The 26416-nt window shown below is 51.5% G+C and overlaps 1 protein-coding gene across 7 annotated transcripts; it reads right to left on the bottom strand.

The window, feature by feature from the left end:
* Nucleotides 1-1490: 1490 nt before the first annotated feature.
* KY (kyphoscoliosis peptidase) lies at nucleotides 1491-22599 on the bottom strand. Of its 7 annotated transcripts, none has more exons than XM_010716555.4 (14): nucleotides 22446-22599; nucleotides 18884-18930; nucleotides 17672-17725; nucleotides 12936-12998; nucleotides 12226-12288; nucleotides 10638-10712; nucleotides 10435-10476; nucleotides 10049-10099; nucleotides 9197-9279; nucleotides 8817-8925; nucleotides 7616-7733; nucleotides 4798-4986; nucleotides 4017-4207; nucleotides 1491-3305 (listed from the first exon to the last, which is right to left on the bottom strand). In XM_010716555.4, exons 1-14 carry the CDS (start codon nucleotides 22484-22486, stop codon nucleotides 2401-2403), a joined length of 2031 nt encoding a protein of 676 aa, XP_010714857.1. In that variant the 5' UTR covers nucleotides 22487-22599; the 3' UTR covers nucleotides 1491-2400. The 7 variants fall into 7 exon arrangements, with proteins under 7 accessions (XP_010714857.1, XP_010714856.1, XP_085088928.1 ...); XM_010716554.4 differs by having other exon boundaries at nucleotides 17672-17728; XM_085232802.1 differs by lacking the exons at nucleotides 18884-18930; nucleotides 22446-22599 and adding an exon at nucleotides 18814-18859.
* Between the last annotated feature and the right edge of the window lie 3817 nt (nucleotides 22600-26416).

Here is a 26416-nt window from a genome sequence, read left to right on the forward strand (position 1 = left end):
CTTCTGAATCAACACGTCCTTTTATTTTGCCTTTCTTCTGCAGTTCTTTGAACAAAGATGAAACCTTCAGATCTGTCCCGAGTTCTCTGTGCCATTTATACAGTGAGTCATTTACCTGCCCGCGTGGTCGTGTGTTTTACAAACAGCTTTGGCCTGGGTTCGTGCTCAGAGCTGCCCACAGGTTGGCGTTCCTGGAACATCCACATCTCAGGTAAGGACTTGTTGGTCATGGGGTGTTTAGACAAAAACCGGGGTGAGTTGTAAAAGGTTGTTCTAAAGAGGACAGTTGGCTGGAGGGGAGCTGCTGGGTTAGGGCCTGGCCCAGCTCCCATGTGCGTTGGCTGTGGGTTATCCATACTGCCAGACATGCTCTCCTCATCTCTCCTGGGGAATGTGCATTCCTCTCACAGAGGGGAAGAGGCAGAACTGTGTTTGCGCTGGGGGAAGGTGTCACAGCAAGTGCAGGCCTCTGAGCCCCTTTCACCCAGGGGTGCCATGTTCTGCAGGCACTCCTCTGTGCCCTCATAGCATCATCCAGCCCCCGTGATGAGTGCCAGCTGTACTGCTAAGGAACGTGGAGAAGGGTTTTTTTGCCTTTGAACTCGCTCTTCCAGTAGCACCAGAGAATCTCTGAGATGAGATGTTGATGAGATGCTGAGCCAGATGTTTGCTTTGTTTTTGAAAGACAAAGGTGGCGATTTGGTTGTGGTAGTTCTCTTTGCAGCAGGGCAGTGTCTCTAAAGCTGCTGCAGGCTCTGCCTGCCTCCAGCATGCTGCAGTTGTGGCTGTAAAAGTGCTTTTTGGTCACTTTTCCCTTTGAAGTATTAAATGTTTGTACCTATGTATGTTCGTGTCACTGCAAGGTCTGAGCACTGCAGCACTTTGCAGGAGAGGAAGGAATGCTCCCCAGGAGTCACCAGGCAGAGGACAAGGGTGTGTAAGGAAATGTCCTCTCTGTTCCCTTTGTGCCCATTGCTGGCACCCAGTGCTCACTGAGGCAATGCCAGCTCACAGGAGGGCAGGAGTTCAAACTCTCTATATGGGAGAGGAGGTTGTGGCAAATTGGGGGTTGGTCCCAGATAATTGCAATATGATGAGAGGTGATGGCTTCAAATTGCATCAGAGGAGGGTCATGTTGGATGTTAGGAAGAATTGAATCTCAGAAAGAGCAGTGAGGCACTGCACAGCTGCACTGGGAGGTGGGGCAGTCGCCGTCCCTGGAGGTGTTCAGAGGATGTGGGGATGTGGCACTGAGGGACGTGGGCATGGTGGGGTGGGCTGGGGTTGGACCTGGGGATCTGAGGGGTCTTTTCCAACCTTAATGACTCTATGGTTCTGTGTCTGTGTATGGAGCTTCGTTGTCTCAAAGTATGAAAAACTCACCTGGTTGGTGGGGATGAGGGAAGTACTGGGATAACCCACACATTTTATGTGCAGAATGCTGCATCTTTGTGAGGAGGAGTTTGTATCATTTGATGAATGAAACAGAATGCAAAACCAAAAGAGATTTATTGTAAATCCAAGAGCAAACACAATGTCCATCAGGTCACGCTAACATCAGAGATGTATGAAGATATTGATCTTACAGGGTGTGTTGGTGAGCTCCAGTATCAGACAGCCGTATGCACTATGGTTCTCCAAGGGGAGGTTATGGGATGTGCTGTACGTGGTGATACCATCACTCAGCCTCACACTGCCCTGTGAGCTCAGCAGTTCCAGTTCTGCACAGACAAATTGGAGGAAGGAAAGATTATCAAGAGCTTTATTCTCCATTTAGCTGTATTTTTAATTGTGCAAACACCTCTATGCTTGAGATTATAGTGCTAATATTACGGGAAAAAAAAAAGTGCTTACAATTCAAATACTCTAATATAAAAAGGTAAAAATTATTTTTTTATTGAGTTTAAGATTCGGTGTAAGAAGTCATTTCGTAGTATCACTAAAATGCGTAAGACAATGAAGTGCACAAGAAAACGTCGCTTTATATCTCCTTCCCAACACTTCTCTCTCCTGGGATGTCTAAAGAAACCTGGTTTAAATAACCTGAAGTTCCCCGTGTCCTATAGTGCTGCTCAGAACCAGAGGGTGCTACTCTAAGTAGTCGTAATAAGACTTCTCTTATGGTCCGTAGTTTAGAAAGCAGCCATTGCTGCTGAAGGCCCAAGACCAGATGGCCGTTGGTTTCTCCAAAGCGTTGCCTGGGCAGTGCTACTGAAACTTGGGTGGGGGGTTGATCCCTTTGTAATGGGATTTTCAGTCTCTGTACTCCTCTGAGCCCTTGGTCTTGCAGGGGGACGCCAAAGGAACAACTTTGCTTGGGAGAACAAACGATCTCCTAAAGCTGTATTGGTTTGGGGTGTGTTGGGTGGTGCAGGAGAGTCGGGGAACGAAGAGGAAGCATTACTGCGTCTCAACGTCGTACTTGAGGATATGTGAGTAGTAGCCGTGGTTGGCGTTCTCGTGCACCATGACAAAGAGCTCTGTGCACCCTGTGGTGTTGCAGGTTCCCTCCCAGAAGCCGTCCCTGCTCAGGGTCAGTGTGTAGGTGTCCCCCGCCTGCACCAGCACCTTGGATATGCCCTGCATTTTGAGCTTGAACTGCACGTTGCGGTTGGCCGGCAACAGCCTGGAGAGCGGCTCCAGCAGTTCGTAGCCCTCTGCCCACTTGCTGTACCTCAGTGGGAAGGCGGGCCACTTCACCTCGGTGTTCAGGCAGGTGATGAGGTAGTTGAAGACGAAGGTGTAACTGCCGGGATCCGACTTCTTCTTGGTGAAGAACTTCAGAACAAAGCTCCCCGCGTGAGGCAGATGGACCTTAAACTCCACTTGGTTGCCGCGGTGGATTTGCATGATGTGCTGCCTGCTCATCTCCTCGCTCAGGCTGCTGCTGTCGGCGTGCAGCGAGGCCAGGATGCTGATGTCCTTCCCCATGGTGAAGGTGAGGGAGCAGCGCCCGTCGTTGGTGTGAATGATGGGGTCGGGGTGCGAGGGCCGCAGGAAGCCCTGTTTCTCTGTGAACCAGCTGGGTCCCACGGGCTGGTGCAGGTCCTTTGGGAAGCGCCTGCTCTTGTCCACAGACTTGCACTCCACGATGTACTCCAGCACGCAGGTGTAGACGTCTTCTGTGGATTTGGAGGGTCTGGCAAAGATCTGCAGCTCCTGGCGTCCCGTCTTCTGGGGGTAGATCTCCAGTTTCATTCCCTGCTTCCGCAAGGTCAACAAGCCGTGTTCGTCTGTTCCCTCCAGCTTAAAGGTGAATAATGTGGAAGGGCGGCACTCCACTGATATGGTGGCTGTTCCATTTTCTATGAAATATGTAAGAAAAGAAACCGCGGTGGAGTTTTAATGCATTTTTTGTACGTATGGAAAATGAACCTACCCCAGCTGATTGCCACTGCCCTACACAGCCGCAGCTGTCTGCAGAAATCAGCGCCCCTCAGAAGGAACAAGGTCTGAGTGGCCTTGGCTTGCAAACCTGCATTGATCTTGTAGAACATAAACTGAAATGGAGTTGTGCTCCTGTAGAATATAAACTGAAAGTGTCCCTGTGGAATGTGAAAGCAGTGCAAGTGCCAGCAGCCTGTGTGCTCAAAGAGGGCTCACTTTGATGGGCTCAGGCTGATTTCAGCCCAGCAGCTGCCCCAAGTAGACATGAGATCCTCTGCTGCCCTACGAGCCTGTTCACAGCATGCTGGAGGACATGAAACCCTTCAGTGTTGTTGCCTTTCAGTTTTAACTCTGTGTTCTTTGCATTCATGGAGAACAGCTATCTAGCTCAATTCCTGCAGCCCTTTAAGGGGTTGGGGAGGGTGGCCCAAATTTAAGGTTCCCTGCATGTCAGAGCTGCAGGGTGCTGAATATGACATAAAGAAGTGCTTGGCTATGCACTGTTCTGTAAATCAAACTTTTGGAACTCAGCAAAAGGCTTTAATCTGGTTGTCAGGTTGTATTTCCTAATAGATGAGCAGCAATGCTTCTAATCTTGCACTGTGGGTACTGACATGACAAGGGGTTACCTGTCCGGATGAGGGCTGTCTGTGGGTGTGCATCCAGCAGCCCCAGCTTGTAGAAGTCACTGTTGTGCTGCAGGTTGCTCTCAAACTGCTTCAGAGTCAGTGTTGGCTTGAGGAGCTGCCAGTTGCTGTTATCTGGGAAGTGATTGTTCACGAAGAGAGCCGGGTGAGTCAGAAAGTAAAACTCGTTGTATCTGGAAGGAGGAGGAAGAGATGAAAGGAAAATGAGTAATGATAAGCAGTTATTTCTTCCGCTGTGCTGTGGTGGTGGTTTTGTGGGAGGAAGTTGGAGCTGTTGGAGTTTTGGGCTGCTGAAGGCTGTGGGTTTGAAGATCTGCAAGGAGAGAAGGGACCGGAGCCTCCCATCACCAAGGCAAAGTGCTAGAAATTGGCACCTCCAAGGCAAAATGCTTCTGGATAAAACCAAGGCGTTTGGCTGTCCCTGTGATGATAGGCTCCCAAGGAAGGAGGAAGGCCCTTCTTGGCATTGGAAAGTGAGGCACTTGCTGGGACAGCCAAAAGCCGGGAATCCAGCATCTCATTGCATTGCTTAAATGGAGGCAAAGCACAAGGGATGGAAGCAAAGAACAGAGTAGCACCTCCAGAAGATGCTGAGCTTCTGCCTGCTTAGGAACATGCTCCATCCCCTGCATGAGCAGCCAAAGTCCCTTACTCAGGGCTTCAGCTCTTGCAGTGCCGCATGAAATTTGCCACCGGTTTCCCCATGCCCATTCGCTTACATTTGTGTTAGGCCTTTGTGCTTAGACAGTGACTATTTCCTTACCTGAAAGTGAACTTGGTTGAGGTATCGTCCACAGTGCCGCTTCCCCAGGTGCTGTCCAGGAGGTGCCACCTCCCATCGAGGAAGACGGCGTTCCAGGCGTGGTCAGAGTTCCCCTGGAAGGTCTGCCCAATCTTGTACCCGTAGCCCTTGGAGTACCCTGACAGCTTCATGCACTGGATCCCTGCAACTCTGAAAGGGAACAAGGATTTTGCTTTTCTTTCAGCCTTTGCATAGGCACTGGGGAGTGTCCCACAGGAGGAAGGAAACCTTCTCTGTCCTTTTTGGAAAGTTGCCCCTCTCCCTGATGCACCACGAGTGCAGAATGGCTGGCGGAGGAGGACAAAGACAGAGTGCCATGCTGCTCTTTGTCTTGTTCTGCAGTGGAATCCCTTTGATGCTCTCCACAATTAGCCTATGTAATTATAAATTAAAAGTGTGTTTGCTCGTGCTTGTGCTCTCTCTGGAGCAGGAGGCCCAGTGCTTGGCAGCAGGCTCAGCCTCAGACCTCACAGTGCTGTGGGGTCTGATTGCATTTCCTTACAGGGTGGCCTTGTGCTTGCCCAAGCTACAAACGAATACACTTTTCCCTTTATATATACATATATATAATGAATACTTGTTGAAGTGTAAATGGGATTTAAGTAAGCAATGTGTTAATGAGCTCTCTGCTTTGACTCTAATGTTAGCATCGCATTTCAGCATTAATCTCAACTTGCCACACTTTGAGGATTGTCTTTTGTGTAGGATGGTATTGACATTTTTCTTCTTCATTGAGAAGTGCGTTTGCTGGAGCAGCTACCTTCAGTGACAAACTGTGTGCTGCATAATGCAGGCTGAATTCAGGGAGAGGAACAGTGGCATTTATGGGGAAGATAATTAGAATGGTTGTAAAGAAGCCAGGTCTGATAACTGTGGTACCGGCTGGTAGCTGGCAGTTTGGTGGAGGGGCACTTTTTTTTGTGGAGCTGATGCTACTTTAAGGGGAATGGCCCCGCCAGCTGCATAGCATCACACATGGGTTGGGTTGGAAGGGACCCTACAGCCCACCCAGTCCCAACCCCGGGTGTGGGCTGGGTGCCCTCACCAGCTCAGGCTGCCCAGGGCACCATCCAGCCTGGCCCTGAGCACCCCCAGGGATGGGGCATCACCAGTGTGCTGCTGATGGACTGGGGAGCAGCACCAAATGCTCCTGGGCTGTGCAGACCTCTTGTTAGCTGGGCTGTGCAGGCAGAATGCTGCGGGAGGAATCCTGCCCTGTGCTCACACTTAAGCACCAGAAATGGCACTGCAGGAGTTGTGCTCCGGTGTGTTCAGAGTTCCCAAGTGGAAGATCAGCACGTCCCACTGATGGTCTCTGATACTAGACAGGCCAAAAGCAGGCTACAGCATCCTGTGGGAGCTGAATGGCCTTGGTGAGAATAGTGTGGGATCGCATCTCGCCTCTTGTGTAGAACCTTACACAGATAAATTCACCACGCAGGGGAAAGTTGGAGGATCTCCTGCTTGACTTGGCAACGTGATGGTGGAAAATGACTGAAACACAAGGATCTGGAACTGGAAGAAATGAGCTGAGAAGCAGTTGCCAACACCTGTTTGGTGTACCAAGGTGGTTAAGCGTTTTGGTGCACCAAGGTGGTGAGTTGTTTTTCTGCTTCAAAAGGAGTAGGAAACAATCCGGATCTTGCTACGGGCGTCACTTGAGTTCAGTGGCAGCTTCTTCGCTTTGATTTCAGGCTGACTTTGATGATTTCATCTGGAAAAAGAAGCAAGTCTGGCTTCTCCAGACTTGGAGGGTTCACCCACGAGAGGAGAGAATGAGGGGGTTGTCTTGCAAGAAGGAGATGGCTTTGGTTATGGTTTCCTCAGAGCAGGAGCTGAGTATTGAGCTCATTGACAGACATGATAGACTGGGTGATGGGAGCCATCCTGACTTCCAGAATTGCTACCCAGCCTGGAATGGAGAGATGAGGGGGGCACCAACGTAGCCTTTAAATAGGAAGAGAGCTCCTTGGAAGGATTGTTTTTAATGAACTAAGCATATGCTTTTTAATGAACAGACGATAATTTCCCCCGCTTTTAACTGCTAATAACTGGTTCATAAGATGTGGTTATAAATTCATACTTTGTCGTCCTATTTCTTTATTTTACTCTTCAAAAAGCAAGATCAGATGTCATGGGATATTGGTTGGAAGTATCTCCCATGTTAGTACCACTAGCGTTTGGCGTGGTATTGTCTGTTTTAAAACCTGTCCTTTTCCTATTAGATTTCGTTAATTTGATGGTGAAAACCTTCCAAAATTTTTTGGGATGGTGTGGAAAGGCAGTGGTGCTTGCTGATGACTGATGGTCAATGGGTGGCAGCTGGGAGCAGCATGGGGCAGTGGGGACCTGGGTTTTGGCAGGAGAGCTGGGGAAGCTCCTGCTGTGCTTCACCTGCCTCTGCCCCAGCAGTGTGCTGCAGGCAGCTCCTTCCTTTGGGTTTGAGTCCTGCCATGCTTTTAACCTTCAATTGCAGACACTCGAAGGAAAAACCCAGGCTCTGCTAACCGGATTATCTCCGTGTTTTCATCTGCCATTATGTTAATGCGACGCGAAGCTCAGCAGATGGCACAAAGCAAATTATGCTGGGGAGGGAGTGGGGAGGGAGCCAAATTGACCTTTCCAGGACTTGCTGCTTTTCCACAGCATGGTTTGAAAGCTGAAGTTCTGCGTCCTGCGTAAAGTCACATCAGTCAATGCAAAGGCAGACAGAATAGGCACAGAGATGACAACAGATGTTAACCCTCCTTGGCATTGAATGCTCCTGAGCTTAATTTACCTGCACATTTGCTGGAAGAGCCCAGCGTATCCCTCACAGACGCTCTTCCCCGTCCGCAGCACGTCCGTGGGTTCGCACAGCCGCAGGCTTTTGTTATGGAAGCCCACTACGTCGTACTCTGCGGGAAGGAAGACAGCCAAAGTTCATCTCAAGGCCCCAGGCAGCATGGGGCAGTGCTGGTACTGCTTCCATCTCTGTGAGCGCAAGCAGGGTGAGTCCAACCCCAGCCCACCCCACCATGCCCACTGCTCACGTCCCTCAGTGCCACGTCCCCATGGCTCTGAATACCTCCAGGGATGGTGACCCCACCACCTCCCTGTGCAGCCGTTCCAGTACCTCACTGCTCTTGCAAAATGCAAGCAACCTGCAAATCCAGTTGGCCACCGTCACTCTCTCCGGATGGGAGAGGTTTCCTTTCTGCTTCCTTCCTTCTCTTTACATCTTGGTTACTCCTGAAACTCTGGTGTTGCTTGTTTTGGGGTTTGGAAGGAAGAAGCAAGGGAGACTCGTGATGGCAGTTCCCATGGGGTCAGAAGGGTGTTGATATTGGCAGAAACAGCAACCAAACAGGTTTTATGAAAGCTGGCCTCTCTGAGGTCCTGCTCTGATGTGTCTGTCAGAGGAACATCATTAGGAACCTGCCGGAAACTGGATTCAGGGCAGTAGTGAGGACAAAACTTCTGGAGGGGCAGAAGGGATCTGGATGTGACAACTTCTGGTGCCTGACAGCCTGTCTTCGTGCTCCAGCTGCTTTGCTGGTGGGACTGCTGTGGTTGCATCCTTCAGTAAATTGTGTAGGGGTGGCAGAGCCATCAGATAGAAAGAAATCATGTGCACACAGACCTTGCAGGGCCTGGCAGTGCTAGGCTGGGGAGTGTGGAAGCAGAGGTGGTAGAATAAACTCTGGGTGCATTTCTGGGTAAATCACAGACTATCCCGAGGTGGAAGGGCCCCATAAGGGTCATTGAGTCCAACCCCTGGCCCCTGCAGCACCACCCAAAGTCACCCAAAAACCTGTGTCTGAGAGTGCTGTCTAGATGCCTCCTGAATTCCAATAGTTCAGTGCCACGACCACTTCCTTCCACCAACCACCTGCTCTTGTGTGAAACCACCCACAAAATACAGCGTAAATTACAACAGCTGCGTAATGGGAGCAGCAGCAGCAGCAGTGTTATCTTCTCAGTGGAAGATCCCAGCCTACCTATGTGGTGGCATATCCACATCCATATGACACGGACTTTCTCCAAGTCGGTCCGGGCTTGTTTAAGCAGGGTTTGGACGAGCTCCTCTACGCTGCTCTTGGTGTTCACCTGGTGGAAGAGGAAGCATTGTGAGACTGGCATGAAAAAGCACTGAAGTGGATCCCCTGCCTTCCTCATCCCAATCCTGCTAAAGCTGCTGAGAGCCCACCTGCCAGCACACACACTGCTGTGGCTTGAGCTTCATTAAATATAGAAATACAAAGCTTCTAATTCCACGTTTTGAGCAAGATGTATTTTTGGTCACGGGTTCCCTCCCAAAGAGAGGTGTCTGTTGCTGATGTGTGCAGGGAAGAGGGACGGAGGCACAAGTGAGACTTACTTTTAATGCATAGGCATCCAGCTTCTCAAATTTCTGTAGATCCACTGCCAGGGATTTCAAAGAGGATTTGTCCCATGGATACACTGGGAAGAAACAAGTGGTCATTGTCTGGGGAAGGGAGGGCTGCTCCTGCTTGAGGGGATGTTGGCACTGAGTGGGTGCTCAGGGACAGCGAGTGTGAGGGCACCTGTGCAGGCAGAGCTTTGTTTGTCTCAGCTTTCCCTGCAAAGGGCTATTAGGCTGACCATAGGAGAGAGAAAGCAGATTTATGTGTTTGAATGTTCCTGCTACATACTACTCCGAAAATTACTTGTCGCCTTTTGGGAACTGGATATTTTCTTAAAATTGGTTATCAGTTTTCATCTTTGTCAGGTTACAGCTGCAAAAGCTTAGTGCAGATGTGAGGTCTGGAATAGCTCAGCATGTTAGCTGGGCAGCTGGGAGGTGAGCACAGATCCTGGCTGCAACATTGGCGTCAGGGCATGGAGCTGTGAGAACATCTCCAACGTGTGATGGTCCCAAAGCCACTATGGATGTATGGAGGACTGGGAAGGTGGATGTGGTCATGGTAGAACAAATCAGATCGCTGCTTTGTGCCCTGCAGGAGCTTTTAGGGGTGAAGGGATTCCTATCTGACACTGGCACAGGTTGCCCAGAGGTGTGGTGGATGTCCTATCCTTGTAGACAACCAAGGTCAGACTGGATGGGGCTCTGAGAACCTGATGGAGCTGTAGGTGTTCCTGTTCACTGCAGGGGAATTGGGCTAGATGGTACTTAAGGGTTCCTTCCCACTCAAATGATTCTATGATTCTACCTGGGGCCAGCGTGAGAGGGGGTGCAGCAGATAGTTACCATGCAGGTCTTTCGCACTAGGTGGCCTTGGGGCTTCGGTCCTTTCAAAAGCTGGAAAACAACACAAGAAAGTGTGAGCTGAGCAGTTCTCGGCAAAGAGAAGAACAAAGAGAAATAGATGAATTCTTATTCCCCAGGCTACTCCTGTGTTCTGCACTCCTTGGTTGCTGGATGTCTCCCATTGCAGCCCCAAGGCTGGAGACATCAGATGCCAGCCAAACCACTGGTGGCCTGGAGGATGTGCAGGTGGCACGGTCAGCACCTGGCCCAGGGGCTGGTGGCATCTCCAGAGCTTTGAGTTGACAGCCCCAGAGAGGGAGGTGGGATTGGGTTCCTTCCAGGGCCAACCCCCCAGCACGGGGCTGTGTGGTGGCAGGCAGCCTCACCTTTGTTGTCCTGGCCTCTCAGGCTGGGCAATCTCCGGGGACCTGCAATGACACCAACACAATTTTTGAAGCCACTGTGAGATTGTGGCAGTCGGCACCTGGTGTAGGGGTGCAATGTTTCCCTGGCTCAGAAGGGTGACACCTGCAGAGGGAGGGATGTCCCCTCTGCCATGGTCATGGTGGTTCCCCAGCCAGGAACGTACCTTTCCCAAAGGAGAGCTTCTTGAAGAACTGAGGGGAGGTGCCCTTGGGATGGATCTCCACTGTCACATGGGTTCCTGAAAGAAATGGTGACAAACTCAGTGGGAAAAGGAGCTCTAATCAGCAAGAGAACGGGAAGGGGAGTGGCATCAAGCCAAGGGGTCCGTGTGCCAAACCCAGGTCATGTTTGCCCAAATCTAGGGTCATCTGGGTTGGGGAGGACCTCCAAGGTCATCAAGTCCAACTGCAATGGCTCAGCTTTAGCAAAATGGGCAGCACCTCTGGCCCTGTGAAGGGACCAGAGCCCTCCACTTTCCTGGCAGAACAAATAAACCATACCATAAGAAAGCCCAGGGTCACTCCTAATGTAGATCTCAAAAAAAAAAAAAAAATTAAATTTTCCCAGTTCTCATAAAGAAAAAAAAAAAAAAAGAAGGCAGTCTGTTGCAGTGTAACAGGCGATAAAGCAGAAGTCCTCAGTGAGGATCATGTGGCAGCTTGAAGAAGAGGTTTATTGCCCTATTAAGTAGTCCTTGATGGAGATACGGTAAACAGAGAATCAATGGCTTTCATTGATTTTTCTCGGAATAACACATAAAAAGGCTCAAAGCTATGGAAATGACTTGGCTTGGGATACGAGAGCCTTTGGCAAAGGCCACTGCCTGTGAGGGGCAGCAGTGGCTGGGAGCACGGCGCTCTGCACGCCGGGATGCTCCCAACTGCTTCGCTGAAGACTGGGGGTCTTTGCTCAAAGCTCTGCTCTGGCCATAAGGGAGAACTGGGAGGAACAAGTCAGGAAGTCTTACAGGAGTTACCCAGGCTGTCTGAAAGAGGCTGAGCTCTGGGGCAAGCATGTAAAGGGGATTCAGCCCTCCTTATGCAGTTGCTTTTCAGTGGCGTGCCTTCGGGCACATACCATGATTTCCTTAGGATTTTATATCTGAAGGAGTGCTTTTTTATTTTTCAAGATTATTTTTATCTTTGGATTTTGTGGGCGTTTTACTTGCCAACAACTTCCCCTTTCTCATCATTTTTAAATTAGATTTTTAATTTTTTTTTTTTTTCAAGAAACAAATTTAGCATTGTGGGATGCCTCCTTCCAGTAAGTTTGGCATTTAAAAAATGATAAAAACTAATCCTGTGCCCCAATGACTTCTTTGGGGCGCAGCCGGCCCTGCTCTGCTGTGGGACGGCTCCTTGCCCTGCACCCTCCTTGCCCCTGGAGGTCAGGGGGTGATGGCAACGCTGACCCACCCTGAGAGGATGCAGGGCACTGGTGGCCCTCTTGCCAATGTCCCTACGTGCCCCCTAACTTTGTGTCTGTGATATGGGACTCGTGGGCACTTGTCTGCTTGCCATAGCTACTGTGGGGACAACTTAACAGTCATCAGAAGACCAAAAGAAGCATTCAGAGGTATTGCTGTGCCCCAGTGCTTGGGACTGGAAGGACCTAAGGACCTTCTGAGTTTTCCTGCAGGGCATTTTTTGCTAGTTTGGGCTGACCCAGCATGTTTTGTTGCAAAACCGCTTTACCAGTTGATCCCCAAATCTCTGCTCTGGAAAACTCATATCCCTTAGGTGGCCACTTACCTTCATTAGTGTAGGAAGTAACAGTTTGCTTCTGCTTGTGGGGCTCCTTGGGGGCTTGTTGGCCTGTTTGTAGGAAGAAGGACAGCTCAGTGCCATGAGGAGAGCAGAGAGCCCAGTGTCAGCTCTGTAGAGCAGTACGGATATGGATGAGGGCTTGCATGCGGTGCTGGGTGGGACATGGAATGGGTTGAAATGATGGTGCAGGATGAGGTGATGGCATGGGGTGATGTGAACAGGGACCATGGGAGCTTGCATACCCTCAAGGGTGGCAGATGCCCAGATGTCGGGCTGTCCCAGAACTTGGGGGTGTATGGGCAGCGTGGGGCTCTTGGGAAAGCTGAGGGCACTGCAGGTCTGCTCTGTACTACGTTGGGGAGAAGGTGGCCCACTAAGATCATAATGTAGATGATAAAGGGGGGATTCATTAATCCCTGTGGTACCAAGGGGTTGAGAGTGCCACCTGCCCTTCCAAAACCTCCATCAACCAATGTCACCAACACACGTCTTGGCTGCAGTGTGAGGAGAGCATGGAGGGGTTCCCCCCCAGTGACCCAAGAATCTTGTGCCCAGCAAAGCCCACAGAATGCTGGAAGGGGACGGGTTGCTCCCAGCGCACTGCAGAGCTGGGCACCAAACACTGGAGGGTGGACATTGCATGCTGCTTTTTGATAGTGGGGTTTCCCCACACGCAGGATGAGAAGACAACGTACCGCTGAGGTCTCTCTTCGGAGGTGGCTGCGGTCTGCTGTTTCCATTTCCATCATCCTTCAGACCTGTACAACACAAATACGAGGTTGGCAGGCAGTGCTGGCACAGCGGGGTGTCAGCTGGGCGTTATTTCCCACGTAAATGTGCAGACAAGCACGGCGATCGGGTCTCTCCAATGCAGCTCCCTTCTCTCCTGCTACGAATTCCCAAACAAGCGGGCATCAGCACAGCAGCCAGCCTTCCCCTGAGAGCTTCGAGCAGAATTTCCCCTTTCCTCCCTTTCCTCCAGCAGGGAGGGTTCCCTGCGTTTGCAGAACGCGGCTTCAGCCTTTCGGAAGACCCCCTTTGAAGGCTGGGAGCCAGGGAGATGGCACCGGACCTATAAATGGCTCTGGGCAGCCACCTGTGGGGACAAAGCCTGCACACCCCTCGCACCCGGCAGCTCTGTCTCGTGCTCACAGGGCAGGACGAGCTGCGCGCCTGGTCCTCGCGTGTCACCTACAGCGGCTCACACCTGCAGCGTGCAGGAGAAAACGGCTCTCCTGCAAAAAAAGTTCAGTTTTTGTTATTGTTGTTGTTTTTTTATGCAACACGTGGAATGGGAAAAGCCCGAGCCCTGCTCCAAAGCTCCTTGCCCCCAGCCGGCGCGGCACCTGCAGCCCTCCCCTCCCTGGGACGAGGCTTTACCTGCGCCGTCCGTCAGTCCGTCCCTCTGCCCTTTCCGCTCGGGGCGGACGATGAGCAGCAGGTTGATCGCCACGGCGTTGGCACCGTCCTTCAGCTCCACGGTCCCCATCGCGGCAGGGCCACCGCTGAGCTGCCGCCTCGCCGAGCTGCCCCGCTCGGTCACCATCCGTGCTCTGCCAAAGCCGAGCGCGGCCAGGAGGCAGAGAACGACCTGCCCGGGGGAAGGAGCCGCGCTTCGGCCGGGGGCTCTGGTTTCAGAGCGTGCCCTGGGCTCCCCCTCCCCTCGCTCTGCCCTTTCGGCTTTGAGCACTTGCCTGCACTCAAATCCCCCTCGCAAGCTCTCTTGGCTTGGGGGGGATTCGCTTTCCCCAGCGGGCAGAAATCCTTAAAAGGCTTTCCCTTCTGATTCTGTCCCCAAGTGGAAACTTAAAGGATGCTTAGGGACAGAAATAATAATAACCTGCGCTGCGGAGAGAGGAGCTGCAGCCCGGCGCGGTTGGGAAGAGCCGCTGGAATCAGAGTGCACCGGCAGCCGCTTCGGGGTGGGGGGATCTGCCTCTCCACCACGCCTGGTGCACAGAGCAGAGCGAGCAGGGGGAGCTGCCTGCTGCCAAACGGGCTGTCCCGAAAGAGCAAATCATCGTCCCACCACCCCCGCTGCAGAGGCACTGAGCGGGAGCAGCATCGAGCAAAAAATCCTGCTTTTCCAGCGACACCCCCAGCCCAAAAACAGGGCAGCGCTGCAGGGTTAGCGGCTCCGCGGCTGGCAGGGAAACGCTTTTCTAATTTTATCTCTGGCCTCTGTCCCACTGTGCGGCTGCTGGCCGGACCGCCTGGGCACCGCTGGGCTCGCCAGCAGCCTTGCCAAGCCACCTGGGGCTTGCCCGTCTCTGCTCCCCGAGATTTATGGCTGCGGTGACTTTCTGGTCGCTGCTTCGCCACCTGCCTGCTGGCCTTTAGCGCTGCTCGCCTGGCTCCGGCCCTGCCCGCGGCACCCTTTCCTCCCTGCCATCCCTCTCCCATGGGCAGCCGCTGTCGTTACAGCCCTTCGCCCTCCTGGGCTGTCTGTCCGCTTCATCCTGCTGTCCGTCTTGCACCAATGTCTACCCACCAACATGACACTGTGCTGCTGCCTCCCATCCCAGTGCTTTCCTCGCTGCTCCCAAACTGCACATCCTCTTTGCATGGATCCTTTCCAGCGCCAGGAAGGTGGTGGTACAGCATCACTAGGGACAAATCCAGGCAGAAGCCACTGACAAAAGAAAGCAGCGCTGCTGCAGCTGAGTTACATCACGGTTATGAGCCAGAGTGCTGCAAGCCCCCATTGGAACAAATCCACGGGAACTGGGAGCAGAACCGATGCGTTTTGTCCGCGGTTGTGTTGAAGTTTTCTTTCTTTTAACAGTGACTTGGACATTCCAGCCAACAGCATTGCTCTGCCATCACCGTGATGTGGCTACAGTGTTTGTCCAGAAATGAAAGCATTCGGAGGAAGTTCTGCAATCCTAGAAATGGTGAACATCAAGGCAAAGGCAGTTCTTCTTGCAGGACATTTTTCTATGCTCCTCATTTATTTTCCCAAACAAAGAATACTCTGAGGGTGGAGCAGAGAGATTTCTGGTCGTTGTTTCATCATAAAGTGAAGGTTTTGTTGTGGTGGGCACTGCTCATGGAATCACCCAGGCTGGAGAAGAGCTTCAGGGTCACCGAGTCCCACCGTACCTTGACCCGTATCACACCCAGCACTTTGCCATGTCCTCATGTCCCCGCTATTGGCCCCATCAGCACCAAGCTCTGGTTTTGGCACTAGGGCATTCAGAAGGTTGTTAAAGCCCTGTGATTTCTCATGCACGGGAAATCTGTCATTGGCCTGAGATAAGGTCATGGCCAGCAACAGCTGTCTGTGTGCCAGGATATTTTTGAAACTAAAAATTTACATTTTGAAGAGGGAAAGGAGAAAGGTTTCTTGTCGTGTTGATTTTAAAATAAAAGCAGCTCTTTGAATTTGCTGCGGGATGCAAAATGCTCACCTAAGTCCCAGGGAGATGAATTAATGGCCAGAGAACAAGAGAAGCTATCAGAGTGGCATGATTACATGTATTTACCACGTAGCTGTCATTTCTCCAGGGGTGATCCGGGGGAAGGAGAGCCCATACAAATGTAGAACAAGAATTAGGTTATTTGAGTCCCATTGGGTGGAGAAGAAGATTGCAGGCTGCCCGGCCGAGGAGTGTGCATTAACTCTTCTGTGGGCATTTTGTGTTCAGTGCAGATCTGGAGGCTGTGCAGGAGGGGTTTCCCAGCCTCTGGTGGACTTTGCAGCTGCAGGAGGTCCCCACTGCTGGTCCTGCAGGATGTGAACTTGGAGACGTGAAGCCAGGTCAGCTGTTCCACGTGCAGCACTGCTGGGTTTGGACAAATCCTGCTTTCTTCCCTGTGCCCTTTGCCCACCTGCCACTGGGGTGGTGCAGCCCTATCCACAGTGATGCCCTGGGTCCTTCTCCCAACCCAGAGCTCCTCTAGAGCTCATTATTGCATGTGTCTGTATACATATTTGCTGTTTTTTTTTTTTTTTTGCCACGCTTTATATTTGCAGACATTGAATCTCAGCTGCCATTTTCTCTCAATTGCAGGCTAACTTTGAAGTGCCAGGACATATTTGTGCCGCACAGAGCATTACAATGGCATTCTGATGAGTTTTAATCTCCTCTTTTCACTTATCTTTTCCCTCTCCCTCCAGCAGAGCTGAGAGACACCGTGCTTATTCTCCTCCCGGCGGCCTCCAACCCTCAGATTGCTCAAATGCTCCATTCGTTTTGCAGCTTCTGCTGTGTCAGCAGCTGTGCTTTATGATTTAAGATGGCAGTAGAACTTTCCACTGAACTATAAACCCCCGTGCTTGGTTTCCCAGTATCCATGCAGCCAGGAGATGAGCTGGTGACTGGGATAGCCCTGCCATGAGGGGTTGGGATGGATTTAAGGTGCAATGGGAGGCTGAGATGAGGCCAGGCATTGGCACAGGAACAGTAGGGACAGTGCTTTAAATCTGTGTCTTCCTGCATCCTCAAGTCTGCCAGTGCCCAGATGCATTGTCATATCTGTCAGAACACAGGTCTGCTTCTTATTGCTGGCCTTTCTAGATCAGGGGGTGATCCTAGCTAGGCAGAATGTTGTTGTTAAGGCATTAATCCTCCTATAACACAATGCCAGCTGGAAGTGGGGAAAGTTAATGAGGGTGGGGCATACCTGGTTTTGCTACATAAGGGTCCTGAAGCAGAGGGTCTGGTTGCTGACCTCACATATTTCCAAGACCAGGAATGGTCCTATATGCACAGTACCAGGAGGAGTGACAGACATTTTTTTTCTGATGAAGAAGTAGCAAAATACAGAATGAAGCACAGCTAGCGCCAGCAAGTTGGAGTGAGCATTGGAGCTAGAAAGGAAGCCTCACATCCCTTCCAACACGCAAAGCTGGCTGACAAGATGAACATATCTAAGAGGAGGCAGAGCTCTTTCCACCACATGTAAGATCAGGTTTTGTCAAAGAACCAGGAGGTGAGTGTTACCTGGGGCTGCCTTTCCCCTGCATGGCAAGGAGGCAGATGCATAGGTTAGCCCCATCCAGCAAGCCCTGCTCTCCTCCACACACCAGCCCTGTAGCCCTCCTCTGGGGCCACTTGGTACCACCACGTGTGGGCTGCCTGCACCACTCTGCTCTGAGGGCTGCTCACCTCGGTCATGAGCAATGCCTAGAACTCTAAGCTAACTCTAAGCTTCACACCTCACCAGGCCTTTTACTATACTTTGGGAGAGCTGTGTCTTGGCTGAAGCCACCAGGTACGCTGGTGGGTTGCCTCAGCTGCAGCTTTGTAAGGCACTGGGAGGAGGTGGATGCCCTCCTCATCCCCATCACCCTTAGAAAAGGAGATGGGCATCTCCAATTTTCAGAGTTATACAAGGCAAGATCAGCAGTGCTGAAATGCATCCACCTGCCCTAGGAGACCAAAAGCTCACAGGGAAGACTTCTTTGCTCAGGAGGAAATGAGTTCACCTGTGGAGCTGGGCTGCTGGCCTTGTCCAGTTGCTGGTCTCACCTCCACTTGTGCTGCTGGAAATAGGAGAAAACATTATTAAGCTTTTTCCTGGAACAGCTGATCAAATATCACATTGTTTTTCTTTCTGCCTGCCTAGTTTTAGGAGTCTGAGCTTTGAATGGCACCATGCTATGGGTCTGTATGCACAGTACCAGGAGGAGAAGCTGGTTGTTTGGTGGAAGAAGTGGCAAAAAATAAAAAAAATAAAAAAAAAAGGGAAGGAATCAGAGCCAGCACATCAGAGCAAGCACAGGAGCTGGACTCAGAGGGTTAAAGCAACCCAGAAAGCTTGAGAGGTTCCCTCAGGGCAGCTCCTGAACAGATGCAGGTAATGAATTTTCACTTCTGTGCTTTCATTATCATTGTTCTTAGCTGGAGGTTTACCATTTGTCCCCCTCAGCTCTGCGGCACGTTATTTGTGTCATTGAGGTGGCTGCAAGGACAGTGCTCCTCGCACGGCTTTCCTGCTGAGAGTGGGATGGGTGCTGCTCTGGGGGCTCCTGCTACACTGAGCCCACGTGCCTCTGCCTTCCCATTGCCTGCAGCACTGCTAGGTGCCCAGGGTGCTGATGCAGTGTTGTGCCCAGCTGAGCCTGTTTCTTGCCCGCTGACCACCAGCCACTCTCCTGTCCCCATGCTCCTGCCCAACAGAGTTTAAAGGTGACAGCAGGCATGCTGGGATTCAGTATGACCGAAGTTGGTGGAAGGATTTTTGGTCACTATGTTGTAAAGATCCTGTTTTTAGCTTTTTTTTTTTTTTTCCCCCCTTTAAATACTTTATTACATCATAAGTTATCTCCGTCTTCTCAGAAAGGTAAAGAGAAGAGCAAATTCAGATGCAAACTGGTGTATAAGAGGCATTGGTTCCAATCAAAAATTCTCTTCCATAATTTGTGCTATTTATTGATACGCTATTTCTGTAATTTTCCTGGTAATTACAGAACTTGGGAGGCAACATTATTAATTCCTGTATCCCTGGTACTACTTCTTTTGGAGCTTATCCTCTCCCCTTAATGAGACCAGTGAAAGTTATTTGATATTTCCCACACATCCCAGAAAGTGGCAGTGCAGAAGAGGGAAGGCCGTGCCCTCCACGCACCAGCACAGTGCCTGGGGTTGCTTGCTTTCATGCCAGCACCATCCCATTGCTGGTCCCATAGCAACTTAACTGAGCTCGGTGGATTTGTCTTCGCCTCTGTTGCAGCAGCAGCATAGCCTGCAAGGACAACGCAGCCATCAGCTTGTGGGTTGGGAAGGCACCTCTTGTTCTATTGAACCCATGAATGATGAACCCATCTGCTTTAGGGTTACTTGACCAAAGGGAGACCCAACCCCTTGATACCGCGCTGCTGTGTAAATGGGGAATGGTACTTGTCCAAATGTCTTCATCACCCTGAAAGCGTTGACTTTGGTCAGAACAGCCTGGTGAGGGTGGCTGCAGCTGAGGGCCGCGCACTGGGAACCATCTGCCCCAGCACAGCAGGGTGCCGTGGGTCCGTGTGCTGGCATGCTGATGGCTCACCATGTCCTGGGCTTACTGGAGAGCTTTGTGCTTCTTTCTGAAGACGCAGCTAGCCTGTCCTGTTTGGCGGCCAAATGTCAGTGGATTCAAATCGCTCGCAGCACCCCGCAGCCAGCTCCGTGCTCTTTCCATCCACGCTGGCTCAGATGACAGGGCGTGCTAGCAAGCCCCCCCCGAGTATTATTATCGTTATTTATTTGTGTGGTGGCAGTGCCTAGGAACATCCCCTGTGCACCAGCAGCCTTCCACGTGGGACAGGTCATGCTAGGAGCTCTGCTGCACACCGCAAGCACCCAGCTCTGCTGCAATGCAAGCAAAAGGGGCGGTTCAGTGAAAGCAGCGGTTCTGCAATTTAGCATAACAGGAGGGAATTGTTTCCCTGGGTTTTTGCTCTGCAAAGCCGGCTGTCTCAATCAGCTGGCTCCCCTTACGGTGTTTTTCAACTGTACAGAGACGAGCCAAGGACACATGCATGTAACGTGATCTAGGAAGATTCCCCGAGTGCCAGGAAGTTGGGGCCGCTCTCCCAGCCCTGTGCTGCCTGTCTCAGTATGGATGTGAGCTGGCTCTCCTCTGGAGCTGCAAGAGGAGCCTTTTGGACTCGCTCATGCTTGTGACTGTGTGCATTAATGCTGAAGTAACCGGGCTGTGCTCTTCTCCCAAGGCTATTTGCAAGACCTCTGGCTTTGCAAAGCCCCATCCCTGCACAGACCATAGGTAGTTGTCCTTCCTGGTGCCACCAGCTGCAGGAGGGCCACCTGGCATGGCCGTGCTGCCCATGGGCTGTACTCGGCCTGGCTGTTTCTAAATGGAGGAAGATGAGGCAATGAGCAGCAATGAGCACTACCTGGGACCTGAGGAGCAGGGCGCAATGTGACTTTCAGCGCACTACTGGTGCTCATGAGGGAGCACCGCTGTGTGTAGCAGATCCTAGAACGGCTTAGATGGGGGACACCAGGCGCGGGCGGGCTGGGGTGCGCAGGGTGGGCTGGGGGGTTTGGCCAGGACCCCTCAGCGACGCCTTAATGCCTGCACCGCCTTTGCTACATGGCCTGGAGTGCCGTAGGAGGCCCAGGTGGCATGGCAGCATCATGTGAGGCACGGAGCCGGGGGCTGACAGCTTCCCCCAGCCAAGTCACTGCAGCCATCTGCTCCGCGCCATGCCAGGCCCACGGCTGCCGCAAAGAGCGTGCGTGCCGCAGGGCGCTGGGGAGCTGGTGGTAACAGGATCTGCAGGGCTTCAGAGAGGCGCTGACTCTGTCTTTTCAGCTCTCCCTTATGTATATTTATCTGTGCGTACAGATAGAGAGGGTTGCATGGGTTTTGGTGGGCTGGGATGGCTCCCCTCGGCCTTTGGGCGATGCGGAGCTCCAGCCCTGCAGTGCTGCGAGGCTCTGGGCTCCGTCCCTTCCATCCTGCTCTCTGCCCCAGGGCAGATGTGGCCTGGCAGAGCAAGGAAAGCGAGGCAGGAGGTTGGGCAGTGAGTGCCTTACTTGGAAACACGTCTTTTATCTGAAATGTGCACCTTGGCAATGCAGAAAGAAGTCGGGAAAGGGCTTTCATTCAGTGCGATGCGTTAGCTGTCAAATACCTGACTCCACAGTTTGATTTCTGCCAGCTGAATTAACACAGGCTGATGCAAGGTTTTCTGTCAAACCAGCTTTGATTTTTCTTTTCTTTTCTTTTTTTTTTTTTTTTTTCTTTTTTTTTTTTTTTAAGGGCTGTGTGTTATCAAACTGTGGAAACTTGGCAAAAAGATTGAATGAGGGCTGCTCGTGTATGGGACACTGAGGACTCAGTGCATCATGTGCCTGGGCTCGGAGACATTGGCACTGGGAGATTTCTAATATCCTGTCTTTGAGATATTTAGTCCTTTTACTTCTTTTAACTTGTGAAATACGTAAAGTTGTTCCCAGCTCTGCCAAAAGAGCTTTTCTTTGTGATCCAGCTCAGACAAACATGAGGGACCTGCTCAGTGCTGGTTGTGCACAGCCTAAGCTCCTGGCGAACATTAATTCTAATTGAGACCCAAAGTGTTTCATGAGTTGGCTTAAGCCCCAAGGTGATTGCAACATGCCTACATCGAAAAGAACCATTTAAAAATGGGCCAGGTTGTACTTGCAAAGCACCGTCCTAATGCTAGGTGCATGGGGCAGGAGAGCTGGGCTGGAAGCATCGTAGCAAGGTCTAGGCTACGAAGCCTGTCCTGCAAATGGGAAGCCAGGAGTCTCAGGAAGGAACAAATAAAATGCCCAGCATCTCCTAATGCCTGGGTGTGCTCTGCTGGGTGACTGGTTCAGAGATGAGCCTAGGCTTTGAATGCAAGGAGTAAGCAGAGCTGGGAATCCTGGGATGGAGAGGGCCGCTGGTAATGCAGCTCTCCAGCAGGGCTTGGGGCATTAGGGGCCATGGGGTGTAGTTGCTCTCTTCATCAGGTAATGAGCCACAACCTTGGTTTTAGTTGAGAAATGGGTTCCTAATGCTCTTGGATGGAGTTGAGTGCAGATATGTGAGCCTTACGGTTTGGACACTGAAAGTCAAAGAAAAAGAAACCTAAACCTCTTTGACTTAAAGGTCGTGCGACTTGGTGTCATGGTATTTGAGGGTCTCGTGATTTTTAAATGTTAATACTGCAAGCCCAAAGCCTGGAAATTCACTGCCAGTAGTTATCAGCGGTGACTTGAAGATTCAAGTTGCTTCTAACTCGCTTCAGCAGAGGTCTGATGACAGAGAATGACCTGTAGGAAAGGTCTTCTACACAAGGTCCATCATGAGAATTTTCCCAATTCCTTGAGTGTCAGCTACCTGCTGCCTGGTCCCCAGAGTATTTGGTCCCCAGCATTCTGACAGCTGAAGTCACATCTGCACTGATGCTTTTCCTACACTTGCATATGGAGGGGCAGGTACCTACTATTTAATCCCCAGATCTATAGAGCTGCAGTGCTTGCACCAGGCTCCTGTTTGCTGCCCTCTGAGGTGGGCAGGCAGCCCCCCAGTGCCCACCTGTGCTGCCATAACCATCTGATGAATCCCCCTGCTTTTCTCTCCTAAATGAATTTGTTGCTGACAACAAACCAAGACCACCGTCCTGCCCAGAAGTTGCTGAATTGTCATTCAGGCAGCATGTGGAGTGGTGAAGGGGAAAAGCTCCTCAAAGCAGGATTTTGGACTCCCTGTTCTGGCCCAGCACCCATCCTGCTTGCCCTTACCTCTGTGCCCAGGTGATGCAGAAGCTCCTGACGTTCTCCATGCAGCAGGAGTGTGGAGAAGACAACCAGGTGAGACAGGTAGCTGCTCTGCTTGTTGTATGCAACCAGGACAACAGGTGACCAGAGGAGGAAGTGAGGTGCAGTGCACACTGACTCCGATCTTTGCACTGTGAACTTGAGTCACGGTGAAAGAGCCATTTGCTACAGCTTAAAGGCAAAGTCAGATCACCTGGTCAGGCGTGGTACCAATGCACATATAGATTGCAATGGGCTTTCTGTTCCTGCAAGCACTGCTGACGTGCGTGATGGGAAATAGTAAAGTGTGCAGGATGGGAAGGATATGGGACAGCAGTGCTGCAGGGTGGTGGCACCTACCGCACGCAGGGACGGGACAGCCATATATCTGGGCTGTGGCTGGCTTTAAATACACCTGGGCTATCTGAGAGGCTCGGCTCGAAACCAACCAGGATATTGTTGGTTGTGTTTTCTTTAAAGAAAATTGAAATACCAAGGCTCTTGCCCACAGAAGAAATATAAACTGGCCTTGTGCCGGCTCAGAGGTCTTGGGGTAAACCTGGAGATTTGCCTGGCTGCAGGCTCCCCCTGCCCTGGTTGGTCCCCAGAAATGAATTCACAGAATTTCAGAATGGCTTAAGTTGGAAGGAAACTTAAATCTCATCTAATCCCAACCCCTGCCATGGGCTGGCTGCTCCCCGCACGCTTTGGCTGCCCAGAGCCCCATCCTGCCTGGCCCTGAGCACCTCCAGGGATGGGGCACCCACACTTTTCTGGGCAACAGTGCCAGGGCCTCACTATTCTCTGAGAATTCCATAATGTGGAAAACTCAGGACTCGCTGGTAAGGGTAGAGAAAGGAGGGAAAGTGGGTCTTCTCCTTCCCAAGGAGGTGCTGGGTAGCTGGGAGGGAGAAGCCATGTCTTCCCTATGTTTTCCCAATGTCTTCTGCATGTGTTCCCAAGTTTTTCCCATGTCTTATCCATGTTTTACATCTTCCATGTTTTCCCTATGCACTCGTCCTGTCCCAGCAATGTTGTGTACAGATGTGGCCATGCTTACATATCTTCAGGAACCCAAAGCTCTTCTATAGGGAAGTTAAATTTGAGCTTGAGACTAAGCAAAAAATACTCTGTCCAAATGTTAGGCTGGAGCTGGCTTGTGTAAGGAGGACTTATCTGTGCTGGCCATAAATCAATCTGGGTTGGTTTAATTGCTCATTCTCAGTAAATAAGGCTGTAAGTGAATGTTTATTCTGTCATACAGAGGAGATCTGTATGGACTGTGGAGGGGAGAGCCAGCAGAGAAATCCATCTGAGAGCTCTTCTATTCACCCCAACATCACTGCAGAGCACAGATCCTAAATCAGAGCTGGACCGGGCGGGTGGGGCTGTGGGATACAGCCTATTTCCAGTAGATATCTGCCTGATCTGGACTCAGAAGTAGTAATGTTGGCAATTCTGGGGGCAAAGGTGTGGATGTGCATAACAGTAGATTTTGCAATACGAGTCAGAAATGCATTTAAGGCACCCGGCTGGGGTTTGGCCATTTAGCTGTGCCAGCAGAAATATTTTTATTTTTCTTTGCTGAAAGGATGCGCTGTGTGTTCCAGCAAGAAGCAGCAGCCTGTTCCTCTGGAAGTTGAGACGGGGAGCAGAATGCCCAGGCAGCTGACCGGGTGTTGATAGGGACTGGATAGAAATGGGGGCGGTGGGGCAGCAGAGCCCCCCCCGGCATCAGACCCGTGGGGATCATGAGCTGGGCTGCCCATGACCCTGCCACCTTTTCTTCCTAGAAAGTGCAGGAGCAGAAACCCCAGGAGACATCCTCCAGCCAGCCTGGCTAAAATTAACCCACGGCTTCTAAAATTACTAGGTGGGAATTGCTGGGGTGAGGTCTCCCGCTGCTGCTCTCCTCTCACTGCTCTGTTTAAGGATTTAATGGCATTTGTCATCTCTATTGGGAGCACAGGACTCAGAGCTGACTGCGTGTGCTGGAGGGCTAGTTGCCTGTGTGGTACATGGCCTCATCAGGGATGCAAACAAGGTACTGCTGCAAAAGTACACATGCTTTAAGGCAAACAGATCAGCAGTGCACGTACTCACTACTGTATTGGTGTGCCCAAATGCTGTACAGCCTGGAAAAATCGGTGTATCAGAGCTCAGAGTGTCTGCTACAGTGCCCTTTGCAGCTTCAATTAATTTTAAAAAGGAGCTCCTCCCCTTGGATACCAAGTTCAGTTTGCCTTGGTCCTTCAAGTAATGAGTGAACTGGGGCAGGAAGGTAACAAATGCCAGCATCCCAACGTGGACATGTGGTTTGTGTCCCACCATGGCACGGGGTTGGCTCCTCACCATGGGCGTGTAGTTGGCATCCCACCATAGCCATGAAGTTGACGTTCCATCATAGGCACGTGGTTAAGTATCCCACAATGGGCACGTGGTTGGTGTTCCACCATGAACATCTTGGCACCTACCGTGTGGTTACAGGGTGTGGTTACAATGCAGGGAAAGGGCTGGGGCAGAAGTCAAGGATCCACAGCAGGTGCAGCCAGGTGCTGCCCACTTGAAAGGGCTGCTCCAGGAGAAAGTTCCAGGAAGAGGGGAGCAGATTTGCCTTCATGCTTCTGCTCAAACTCTTTCCCTGCACTGCGAGTTTCCCAAAAGGCAGTGATGAGGACTCACAGTAACCACACGGTAAGTGCCAACACACTCGTGGGGGGATACCAACCCTGAGCCCATGATGGGCCACTGGCCGTGCAACCATGTGCCCAAACCACAAACCTATAGTAGTAGGATGTCAACCCCACGCCCATAATGGAGCCCCCAGTACAAGAAAGACAGCTGTTGGAGAGGGTCCAGAGGAGAACCACAAAGGGCTGCAGTACCTCCCCTACAAAGACAGGCTGAGGGAGTTGGGCTTGTTCAGCCTGGAGAAAAGAAGGCTGCGGGGTGACCTCATTGTAACCTTTCAGTAGCTAAAGGGAGTCTACAAACAGGAGGGGAACCAACTCTTTGAAAGGGTAGATAACAGCAGGATAGTGGGAAATGGTTTTAAGTTGAGGGAGGGAAGATTTAGGTTGGATGTCAGGGCAAAGTTCTTTACAGAGAGAGTGGTGAGGTGCTGGAACAGCTGCCCAGAGAGGTTGTGGATGCTCCATCCCTGGAGGTGTTTAAGGCCAGGTTGGATGGGGCGCTGGGCAGCCTGGGCTGGTATTAAATGGGGAGGTTGGTGGCCCTGTGTGAGGTAGGGGGGTTGGAGATTCATGATCCTTCAGGTCCCTTCCAACCTGAGCCATTCTGTGATTCTATGGTGGGACACCAACCATGTGGCCATGATGGGACACGTGCCCATGGTGGGATACAAACCACATGCCCATGCAAGGACAGCAACCCTACCTGTCTGCCTCTGCCATGGCTCTTCCATGCTTCTCCCTTCTCCTGCTAGCATTTACCTCTCTGGGATATTCCCACTCCCTGCCCTGACAGCAGCTTCTGCTGGGGGCTTCCGCAGGGTCTGGATGCAGCCTCAGCCCTGCTGACTCCCACCCAGGCAGACCCCTGCTTCCCTGCCTGCGTGCTTGCTGGTGCCCCGCTCTTCCTGGAAGGCTCTGTATTTACCAGGAACCCTGAGATTTATGCAGGACGATGTCAGATACTATCTAATAAATTCGCCAAGAGATTTCTTTTTTTTTTTTTTTTTAATTTTACATTACCAGCTATTTCTAGCCTCTGTAAATGCAGCGATGATTTAGCTGCAGAAGGTTTGCTGTGTCCTTCAGACGATGACAAATGCCACTGGAGGCGGAGTGCACTGCACTACAGAAGTGGGACTGTCCCGTGCAGGGCTCAGCGCTGCTGGTTGCTGACCTCCAGAGGCTGGCAGGGGAAAACCTCGGCGTGGGCATCCGTGTCCTCGGCAAGCGGGGAAGCAAGCTGCTGGGTGTTGTGCTACCTCT

The sequence above is a fragment of the Meleagris gallopavo genome, chromosome 11, assembly GCF_905368555.1.
Source record: "Meleagris gallopavo chromosome 11, MGAL_WU_HG_1.1, whole genome shotgun sequence".
NCBI classification, from domain to species: domain Eukaryota; kingdom Metazoa; phylum Chordata; class Aves; order Galliformes; family Phasianidae; genus Meleagris; species Meleagris gallopavo.

Coding starts and splice junctions, on each gene's coding strand:
- KY (XM_085232798.1), bottom strand. CDS start 13,786: ATGGTGACCGAGCGGGGCAGCTCGGCGAGGCGGCAGCTCAGCGGTGGC. Junction 10,477..10,637: donor GAAGCTCTCCTTTGGGAAAG/GTACGTTCCTGG, acceptor GTGTCATTGCAG/GTCCCCGGAGATTGCCCAGC. Junction 7,734..8,816: donor GTGGATATGCCACCACATAG/GTAGGCTGGGAT, acceptor TCCTTCCCGCAG/AGTACGACGTAGTGGGCTTC.